Source organism: Hippocampus zosterae, chromosome 20 (genome assembly GCF_025434085.1).
Source record: "Hippocampus zosterae strain Florida chromosome 20, ASM2543408v3, whole genome shotgun sequence".
NCBI lineage: Eukaryota > Metazoa > Chordata > Actinopteri > Syngnathiformes > Syngnathidae > Hippocampus > Hippocampus zosterae.
Window position 1 is genome coordinate 8,761,088 of NC_067470.1, and position 10,870 is coordinate 8,771,957.

The following is a 10,870-nucleotide window of genomic DNA, read 5'->3' on the forward strand; positions in this document are numbered from 1 at the left end:
AGACACTTTAATATTTTATTTATTACTGTGCAGTAGCATAAACCCACTAAAGTCTTTGTAAAAGGGGAAAAAAAACATCATTTCAACAAATATGACCTGTGATACACACAAACTGCTTTCTTGTGGTCTCAAGTAATTCTACAGCCGAGAGTTTAGAATATGAACCATAGGGTTTGTTTCACAGCAATTACATGGAAATTATATAAATCTACATTATTAGTAAAGTGGTGACACATATTTTACTGTCCAACTTTGTCCTTTAAGTCCAGCGTTTTTTTTTTTTTTACAATACAAAGTTAAGGCACTTATGGGGTGGCATCAATGCTGAAGAAATGCCCTCATTTCTTAAAATGGCATCTTTCATATAGATATATTTCTATACAATATAAATGGGTAAAAAAGATTTCTTTCCATCCTAGTTTGTTCCCAATAAAATCTGTTTTAAGTGCTGTTCCATATCATAGCTGCTTCCTTTGGCTTTGTAGAATAAGTGACGTGATGCAATTTTCGTCCCTTTAAGACTGTCGGGGATATATTACAGAAATGAGTCATCAGAGGGTGGGGCGTATGAGAAGCCCACAAAGGCGTCGTCAGCCTCCATCACGCTGGCGTTGACGATGGAGTGTTCCTGGGTCCAACACACAGAGTTGGGCACCATCTCCTCAGTGAACTCGGGATCAAAATTTGAGATGTCGGAGTAAGAGTTCTATTTTAAAAAATTGAGAAAATAGAAAGAAACACCATTTGAAATATGTAATAAAAATACAAAAAAGTGTAAAAAAAAATAGGCAATAGATTAATAGTGGCTTTGACGTAGGGCATTTCCACACAAGCTGCTTAAATATAACACTAATAAAATTAAAAACTAAGAATAAGTACCACGTTGGGTGTAAATGGGGGAGGAATCCTCTTCTGTTCAAGGTCATTCCAGTTTATGGTGGAGAAGAAGGGGTGCGTTTTGATCTCATTCTGAAAAAAAATAACAGAAAGATCAATGTCAGTTAAAAACATCTGTGAAATAGTTGGCAATTATAGGAAAAAAAGTGAATGTGTAAATTTTAATGTGTGCAATCTTTTATTTTCTATATTCAATTAATTTTGTATACATTTCATGTAACAATTAGAATTTCGAGGGGGATGATTCGGTTGCAATGGTGTTTGACCACTCCACTAGATGGAGCTAAAACAGCATATTAAAAAATGTGTCCACTCACAAAGTCTTCCCTGGCTCCCAGCCTGAGCGCTCCATCTTTCTCCAGAAGGCCTTGCAGCAGAGACCATGCCGCATTGGACGCGCCGGCGCGCATTACCAGTGGCTTGTGTAGAATGTTGTCATACATCTCATGCGTGTCCCTGCTGTAAAACGGCGGCTAGAGAAAAAGGACGGCAATTATCTTCGAAATACGGCGCCTTTACAGATGTTTGGTGGACCGAAGAGAAGTCTCACCAAGCCAAATAGCATCTCATAGAGCACGGAACCCAAACACCACCAGTCCACAGTGTTGTCATACGGCTGCTTCCTCAATACCTCTGGAGCCAAGTACTGGTGGGCGGAAAAAATAAACCATGACTCGGAGAGCATTAAGTGCTCTCAGATGCAATTAATACAAACATTGTTACAGTGGAACCTCTAAAGTGGTGGATTTGGATAAAATGGTCTTTTTAATTGAGATGAAAAAAAAAGTTACTGTCAGTTGTATCCATGTAAAAAAAATGACTGAAAGTCGGGGGGAGAGGAGGATGGATACGATGGCGACAATTTACTTGCTGCAGTGGCTTTGGCTCGTGATAGTTTTGCCAAACTAGGACTAAACACAACAGGGTTGCTTCTTGCATTAGCCAATCGCAAGTCATCAAATGAGCATCTCCCATATTCTTGTCAATCCGGGTTTCGTAATGACGACGGTTTGGATTGGTACAAATTCCTCCTAATCTTATTGGAAACGTGGATTGAATTGGGAGGGTGCCCACTGTAAGAAGTGAAGGCGCACCTCAGGCGTGCCACAAAAAGTACTGGTGGTGTCCGTCTGAGAAATGCCTTCCTTGCACAAGCCAAAGTCCGTCAAAATGATGTGACCCTGTAAAAGAGGAGAGGACGTGTTTTGAGATGGCATGTGCTACAACAAGCATTTTGTTTATTATACAGCAGACGACTGAGTGAGGCTATTGTCAGCTCCGGAATGTTGACTGTCCCGTTCGCAGTTCCAAGATTTTCTCCCTGCCGCTAGGTTAGGTGGCAATCATTTGGACGAGCTAATCCAATCGCATGCATTCTATTCTTGATGGAACTGGACAGGACACTGTGTGTAGAACTAGTTAGAAGAGAAAGACTAGACTAAGGTGTGGTAGTATAAACGGCAAAAAGGGGGCCACTGTTTGGTGGTGACCTCTTGTCAACAGAAAGAAAAAAAAACATTGAAAATGCTGACTGGAAAAATGTTAAACTAACAAAAATGATTTGAAAGTAAAACTCAGATTTTCCTTCATTTTTACAATCCAGAATAACTTGACGGTCCTGTGCCGGAATTAGCAAAGCGGCCCCAAAATATAACTGAGCCTCTGCATATATCTTTTTGTTGTCCTCCTTTAACATGAGGGTACCAACAGTTTTTGTGCTTATTGATCATTGGGGGAGGGGTGGTGCAGTTTACTCACTTCGTGGTCAAGGAGGATATTTTCAGGCTTCAAGTCCCTGAAAGGAACGATCACAATTTTAGTTGATTTCTTGCGTTCACGTACCAAAGACTTGCTGAAATATCATCCTCTGTTGTATGTCATGGGACCAACAGTTTGTACCTATAAACGATGTTGAGCGAGTGCAGATAGCCGAGTGCGCTGGCCATTTCAGCAATGTAGAACCTGGCTCGGGGTTCCAAAAAGGTCCGCTCTTTTTGAAGGTGGAAGAAAAGCTGACGGCGACAAACGAGTCTTTCCATTAGTCATCGTTCAAAACTGAATCCGTAAGATGGTGAATTGTGTACTTGCAAGAATTTAAAATGTAATTTATCTTTAAAAATGTATTTTAAATCACATTTTTTTAAAATGATGCCTGCAAAGAAATGACGCGTTTAAATACTTTACTTTAATTTGTGGCTGTAGAAACTTAGCGTTTGATTTGGTGAAGTAGGTACAAAAGGTGATTAGATTTTTAATTTTGAATTTAATTCTTATTTTAATTAGTTTCATTTGAATACATTTTCTGACACTGTAATAAAATGAAATGCCAATTCAAAGACTAAAATGTGAACAATTATTCAAATATAATCCATTGAAAAGTGTTGTTTAAAAAAAATTAATTTTCCTATTTTAAATTCAATACCAAACAAAAATGTAAATAATATACGTATTGTTTGAAATCAAATCAAGGAACACGATTTATTTTTTCTAATGAAGGGTGTGTGTGTGTGTGTGTGTGTGTGTGTGTGTTGGTTTGGATCAAGCTTGCAACGTTGGCCGATATCCTCGATGTTACATGACGGCTTTTAGAAGGAAGATCCACAAGGGAAGTCTTCGCTTCCATTCCGATTTAAAAACGTTGACACGTGCGCTCGCTACAATTCGCCTCAGTCAAATTCCTCTGACAGCACTTGTGTGTTTTCCTTTTTCCCCATCATCAGCTGTTTGTTTTTTTTTTTTAAACGCATGACTCACTACTCACTTCCCCTCCGTTGACGAAATCCAAGACAAAATACAGCTTGTCTGTGGTCTGGAAGGAGTAGTGCAGGCCCACCAAAAAGGGATGTTTCACGTTCTTTAGCAGCACGTTGCGCTCAGCCATGATGTGTTTTTGCTGAGAAACCGAAAAAAAAATCAGCATGCATTACTGGAAACACGGATCTTGTTTTAGTGCAGGCTTACCTCTTTTCGGTTGAGAATGACCTTTTTCTGTAGGACCTTGATTGCATAATACTTGGCGTCCAGCTTTCTTTTGGCCAGGAACACCTTGAAGTTAAATTTAAATAACAGGATTTTAAGAAAAGAAAAAAAGATTAAGGTGTATATTATTCGACTGTAAAAGGACAAACTGTACTTCCCCCGTTATTAGTATATTTGCATACCTTTCCAAAACTCCCCTTTCCGATGACTTTTAAAAAGTCAAAGTCGGTGGGTTTGGCGCTGAAAAACAGATGACAATAAGTTCCTTGTCGACATGTAATGCGTCACATATTTTGAACATACTGTGGGTTGCCAGAGGGTCCGAGGTTAATGTTTCTGGAAGTTGAGTTGTTCTGTCAAAGAGCACAAATTAAAACCAACAAAAAAAAAAAAACATTAATTCGTGAGATCACAAACTGGAGTGAAGGGGGGAAAAAAATCTATTTTTATTATTATTTTTGGGGGGCTTAGCAATGTCAAAGTCAGCAGTTCTCAAACGTTTTACACCTTGACCGATGTTTGTTTTATGTTGTAATATTTTAACAGATAAATCAGTAAATCGGCCGATCGTCAAATTGTCAGTATTGTCCGATTCGTCAGTCAGGCCTTCACGGAATCCGACGAAAATCAAACAAATGTTAAGTACAAAATCCACAAGGATACTGGTGATCTTTATTGACTAGCACAGAGGTGTCCAACTCAAGGCCCGCGGGCCAGATCGGACCCGCCACATCATTTTACGTAGTCGGCGGAAGCAAATCTAGTTGTCACCTTCCATGAAAAATCTGTCCCAATTTTTCAAATGACCATTTGTGATAATAACGTTGAGATATTACAATTGAGTTCTGATTTCAAAACTAGTTTTCCATTCATTTGTTATGTACTCAATTTTCGCCGGGCGTCCGGCGGAATCCTTCAACCTCAAAAGTCATCATCGCTCAATTTTTTCAACCCAAAAATTTAATCGTCAAAGAGCGCAATTGGTCAATAATTTGTAAAAGTTCTCCAACCCGTGGACTAGAAACCCTTGCCGCCACGCAGACAGAAAATATGAACGTTTTGATCGACTTCAACTTACTTTGTCGTCTTCATCTTCGGACGCGTCAGAGTTCTGCAGGTTTTGCATTTTGTCCATGAGCAGGAAACTCCTCACATCTGGACTGCACATTTTAAAAAGGCACATTTGTAAATATTAAGGGACAGGAAGTGTAACTGCCATTTTTTTAATATATCACAAATTCCGACATTTTGGATATTTGGCTTTTTTGCTGTACTATTTAATCCCCTCAATAATCAATATTTGTCCTTACTTGTTGCAAAGTTGCGGAAGCGACACGATGCCTTTGATGAATTCGTGCAGGCCGACTCGTCTCTGCTTGATGAATTCTATTTTCCAAAATGAACGCGTGTGAAAAACATTTGATGCTCGCCAAGACGTTTAGAACAGCGGACCGACACTCACCGGGTTCAAAGTTATCCCCGAAGATCCTCTTGGCGGGAATCTTCAAACTTAAAGATGGGAACTGTTTTTTTAACTGGAACGAAGAAGAAAACCAATGTGACGGTCGCGCCGACACACCCGCGACATAAAATGGCCGCCACTGACCGTGTTGTAAAGTTTATCAAACTCGGCGTAGCGTCTGAAGACGAACCACTCCTGCTGCCCCACGTTGACAATCACTTTATAAACCTGCAAAGGTGTGAAAGTGACATTTGTGGAGGGGAAACTCATGCGGGGGTCGCTCTGGACATACCGTGTAGCGCTTTTTCTTGTCCCTCTGCTCGTTGTGGCACGGTATGCTGACGTTAGGCAGGCCCGATTGCTCCTCCATCTTGCGGACGGTGAAAGAAGGTCACGGGGTGGCGCATCGAAGGTTTGTGCTTGCGGGGACGAGGAGTCAACGATGCATCCTGTTGTGTGGACATAGAAAAAGAACAGGGGAAAATCATGCGTTTTTAAAAAAAATATTAGAATACTGTATTTTGAAAATAGAAAATATTAGACACATATTTGATGATGGTATGAATATCAGGAAAAAAATATGAGAAACCAATATTAAGTATTAATATTACAGAAAATAGAGAAAGTATTACAAAGATTTTCAGAAAAAAATTAAAAGCATTTTTTCAGAATTTGAATACTGCATTGAATTTTTCATTTTCAGGTTTTTGAATTTTTGAAAAAGACAACATGAAAATATTGCTCAGACTTTTGAAAAAAAATAGGACAAAAAGCAGTTGCCATTTTTTGCCCAAAATACCAAAAATAGTGGACATATAAAAATATTTAAGATGAAAAATATAGACATGGAAAAAAGCCAAAATATTAGAAATAAATATTATATATTACACAGAAAATAGAAAGAAAACAGCTTTGTTTAGAATTTAAAAAACATTAGAAAATAGGAAACATTGAATACATACACAAATATGAGGACAAAAATAACAGAAAAAAAATACAGCATGTGAGCCAAAAATAAGAAAATATTAGGCGGAAATATGTGGAAAAACTTGATCAAAGAGCAAAGTATTAGATGAAAAATACTGAAATATTAGGAGAATTTTTTTTAATTAAATTATTACAATTAGGAAATTATACTAAATTATTGGAGAAAATATTGACCATGGCTTTGTTCACAAAATTGGGTTTTTTTTTTGTCTCCCCATCGTGCTGTACATTTAAGTAGACATTCTTTCAGTAAAATGACCGGCAAAAACTGCACAAGTGTACAGTCCAAAAGTGGCCATGCGTCGCGTTACGACACAAAGCTCTTTGTGTCCACTTGTGAGCGCGTCCATTGTGTGGTGCGCAGTGAGGTCAGCCTCGTTTGTTTCGGAGTCCCTTTGTCTTCGTCGTTTTAGCCGCGTGTGTGGAGGAGGAAAAAACAAAACGTTTCTCTATTGATGTGTCACCAAACGCATCCTGACAGGATGCGGCATTCTGCTCACGTCCAAGGGGAAAGGGTGGGGGGGAGTATTGGGGTACCGGGCCTCTTTAGGATGCATCCAACGTGACACTCGGGCCTCCTTTTGTTTTGACTCTGTGTTTCACTTTGCACTGATGACGAGGTGGCAAATCACCGGCGTCACGCTAATCACAAAATTGCGATAAGAACCGGGGCCTTCTGGAGCCTATCCCAGCTAATTGATAGTTTAATTTTTCAATCTGTGGAAATAATATCAGAAAAACTACAATAATTTTAGACTAAAAAGTATAAATACACGACTACAGAAAAAAAACACAGAAATGTTAGGGGTGGCACAAAACGATTATAGATGTCACAATTGCATTTTATTTTGCACCCAAGTGCGAGTCATTTGATTTTGAGCATCTGCTCGATTCGTTATGTCAGAAATGCAATATGAAGGGGGAAAAAGCGCACCTGAATTTTCGTCTTAGTTGTGAAAGATTTTCAACAAAATGTATCCTACGATGATAACTTTTTATAGAGCTAGATTTCAGCAATGGTACAAATTAAATGCAAAAATAAAATGTTAAATTCTTACTTTAGAAATAAAGAAAATTTTAAAATGTGATATTTTTCACGCCAGTCAGCGGTATTTAACTTAAGTACATACAATACCTTTACACCTAAGAACGTTTTTTTTCTAATTGAATTTATGTGCAAGATATTTTAAGTAGGTTTTGAAGTACAGCTTTAATTTTTTTCCTCCTGTTTAAATGCTCAAGTGTTCAAGTTGATTGAAATTTGTCAAGTCAATGCTCGGCTGTGTAAACGCACCCTCTGAAGAGGATGTCAGCGAGCAGCAAATGCCTTCCATCTGTGCTCCCCTCTAAGACCTGCGCGGATTTTTTTTGGGGGGGGGGGGTGGCGGCTATCGTATCCAATACATACAATTTCTGCCACCATGGCTACTCCTACAAAAGGAATGCTGCAGCTGACCACACCCACTGGCAGGCACTGCTTATTGGCTCTAATAAGAAACAAAGGCGAAGAAACGTGCTGTATGGTCCCTCCGTTCGAAGCACAGCATGAAGCAACGTGTACTGACAGGCATAAATATGCCAGGGCTACTACAAGGAATCCAAAATAGAACGCTTCCTTCCAAAGAGGACGTACCTTTTTCCTGCATGTTTCTTACATTAGAAGCAATTTGAGCGTGAGCCCTTAGCAGAAATTAATTAATTAGATGTTAATTTTATCTAATATTTTTTTAAAGCACTGCATGAATCAAGAAAATTTAGCCTCAAGAGTTGCATTTTCAGTAGTGCTCAAAATACAATGAAAGAACACCAAAACCAAGGGCGGGGAGGGGGAAAAAAGTGAAACAAAAAGTTGGGAAGTGAGAGTACCACTCAGCCTTATTTTAAAGTATTGTGTCGCCATGGAGGCTGCCAATGCCACTGATACACCCTCCCCCCCCCCTGGTAAAACATCTGCGTCCGAAAGAAATATCTTCGTCCAAAAGATTTTGTCATTGCATTCAATGACATGTGTGTGAAAGGGAAAATATCTTCATAAAATTAAGCGAGATTCAAATTAAAGTCCAGTTTCAGGTCAGTTGTATTTCAATTTAACACACATTTAATTTTTTTCATTTTATTTTTAAGAGTTTGGTTTTTAAGTACAATTTATTTAGGTGAATCCATTTCAATGAAATAATTTAAGGACAGATTTTCTATTTCCCCATATTTAGGGGCAGTGTGAACGAACACGGAGGCCTACTGCACTACTGTATTGTACTATTTCCTGCAGTATTCTGCTGACTCGTTTGCAGCAATTGGTGGGCATTGGCGGCAGTGCTCTTGAGTGGTTTAGGTCCTATCTAGCTGACAGAACCTTTTGTGTCAGCCTTGGCTGCTCTGAGTCACACACTGCCCCCCTGTCATGTGGTGTTCCACAGGGCTCAATTCTGGGGCCTCTGCTGTTCTCGCTGTATCTGCTCCCATTGGGTTCCATCTTAAGGAAACATGGTATTCCCTTCCACTGCTATGCATATGACTGCCAGATCTATTTCCCACTGAGCAAGAAAGACGCCTTCTCATTAAGGCCACTCCTATCCTGTCTGGAAGAAATCAAAACCTGGATGGCACAAAATTTCTTGAAATTCAACGAAAAGAAGACAGAGGTGATATTGTTTGGTCCCTGTGGCCCTTGTACATTCCATCCTGTAGACTTGGGCCCCCTGTCTCCTTATCTGAAATCAACGGTCTCAAACTTAGGCCTTTTAAATTGGACAGTGATTTCAAACTCTATGGGCAAATTGGTGACGTTGTTAAATCCAGCTTCTTTCACCTTTGACAGCCGGCCAAAATAAAACCTCTCCTCTCACATGAACACTTTGAGACAGTAATTCATGCCTTTGTCACATCCCGCTCGATTACTGCAATGCCCTTTACTTTGGAGTCAGCCAGTCCTCCATTAAGCGCCTTCAGCTGGTCCAGAATGCCGCTGCTCGCCTCTTGACTGGTACTTGTGAGAGGGAGCACATCACTCCTACTCTGGCATCCTTTCACTGACCCCCCATTCATTTTAGAGTTATTTTCAAATCTCTGAATAATCTCGCGCCACCTTATACCTCTCTGAGCTCATCCGCCCCTACACACCTGCCGGGCGCCTCAGGTCTGTCGACCAGACATTATTAGAAGGACCAAGAACTAAACTGAGGCTCAGAGGGGATTGAGCCTTTTCTGCTGCTGGTCCCTCTCTCTGGAATGACCTCCCACTGAACATTCGGCAAGCCTCCTCGCTGACCATCTTCGAAGCCCTCCTCAAAACTCACTTGTATTCTTTGGCATTCGACTCAGATTTGTTCTTGGTTTTACTGTTTGGTGCCTTCTACCGCCTTTATTACCAATTTGTCTTACTGTTTATTGTGCATGTTAAATTACTCCATGTACAGCACTTTGTACGCAGCGATGGCTGTTTGAAAGTGCTCTATAAATACTGTTGACTTGACTTGACTATTTGCCTCCCCTTTTTCAGTACGCTGATACCCAAGTATTTAAAAAAATATAATTATTTTTTTAATTATTTGATGTAAAACTTTGGGCGACCACACCACTCGAGCAATTTTGTGAATGGGGAAATTCTGTATAAAAAGAAAATAGACTAGCTTGTTTAATTTAAGCTAATTAGCGCGAAATGAGCTTCCGTCCAAATAGTAGTCAAATAAAACCAAGTAGTAATCTGGAATGTCGGTCTTGCGTAATGGCAGCGTCAACGTAAACGAATATTCGTGCGTACCGACAAAGTCAACCTTTACGTTACGAACAAATTCGCCCCCACGGCTAGCCAGCGAGACGTTTGCGATGCAAGGTGACGTTTAGGTAGAGCTCGTACCTTTTGGTGTTTCCAGGCGGTGCTCCTCCGAACCCTCGGTTAAGCCAACATTTTTGATGCTTTACTTGGGCTAAAGGGACCCGACGCCCCACAAAACCCCTCCAGTATGTCACGGGTGGTTATATGTTGCTGCTAACTGTCGATTCAGCTCAGACAAGGAGGAAACATCAGCCTTTCCTGGTCGGGGAAAGTTCCGATGTAAATTCGTCACGGGACCTGAAGGCAACAGGCGTGTGTGGGCCACCTCGAATGCGCTTTTCTTTTTCCGGTTTTTACATTCAAAACAAAACAAAGAAATGTTTGAAATTGCGAATAAACAACCACAGAAGTCGAAGAATATTTAGCTTATTGAATAAACAATCTGTGATATATTTGCAATCTGCCTGGTAAATATAGTAAACGTGAAAAGCCGAGGACACTCATTTGTAGCGTTTACCTTTTTACACGGGCTTCCGGTTGTACGTATTTTGCTTGACACACTTTACACAGCTGATGACTCAAAAATGCAGTCGAGTCGGAAAAAGAATGTTAAACAGCGCCACTTACAGGCTAAATTATTTACATTTAGATTCCAAAAATGTTAAAACTCAATTTGAATGTATGTATTTGAAGTTAATAGCTACGGAAGAGGATTAGGGCTAACTAATATACTGTAAAACAAACAAATATTTAAAAGAAAACAAAAATGT

The 10,870-nt window shown here is 39.8% G+C and overlaps 1 protein-coding gene across 3 annotated transcripts; it reads right to left on the minus strand.

Moving 5' to 3' along the window:
* Position 1: 1 nt before the first annotated feature.
* sgk3 (serum/glucocorticoid regulated kinase family member 3) lies at positions 2-10,413 on the minus strand. Of its 3 annotated transcripts, none has more exons than XM_052054528.1 (17): positions 10,182-10,413; positions 5,631-5,790; positions 5,483-5,566; positions 5,339-5,411; positions 5,187-5,262; positions 4,955-5,036; positions 4,180-4,229; positions 4,059-4,116; positions 3,859-3,942; positions 3,659-3,790; positions 2,797-2,909; positions 2,656-2,692; positions 1,992-2,078; positions 1,448-1,543; positions 1,215-1,370; positions 880-969; positions 2-628 (listed from the first exon to the last, which is right to left on the minus strand). In XM_052054528.1, the coding sequence occupies exons 2-17, from the start codon at positions 5,706-5,708 to the stop codon at positions 536-538; spliced, it is 1,389 nt and encodes a 462-aa protein (XP_051910488.1). In that variant the 5' UTR covers positions 5,709-5,790; positions 10,182-10,413; the 3' UTR covers positions 2-535. The 3 variants fall into 3 exon arrangements, with proteins under 3 accessions (XP_051910488.1, XP_051910487.1, XP_051910486.1); XM_052054527.1 differs by having other exon boundaries at positions 2-706; positions 5,631-5,787; positions 10,182-10,412; XM_052054526.1 differs by having other exon boundaries at positions 2-706; positions 10,182-10,412.
* Positions 10,414-10,870: the final 457 nt, after the last annotated feature.

Bases quoted from the DNA above. Each gene is read 5' to 3' on its own strand.
- sgk3 (XM_052054527.1), bottom strand. From the start codon at position 5,708: ATGGAGGAGCAATCGGGCCTGCCTAACGTCAGCATACCGTGCCACAAC. The intron at 5,263-5,338 runs GTGAGTGTCGGT...TTTGGAAAATAG, and splicing joins CGGGGATAACTTTGAACCCG to AATTCATCAAGCAGAGACGA. The intron at 2,079-2,655 runs GTGAGTAAACTG...CCTCTTTTACAG, and splicing joins ATATCCTCCTTGACCACGAA to GGTCACATCATTTTGACGGA.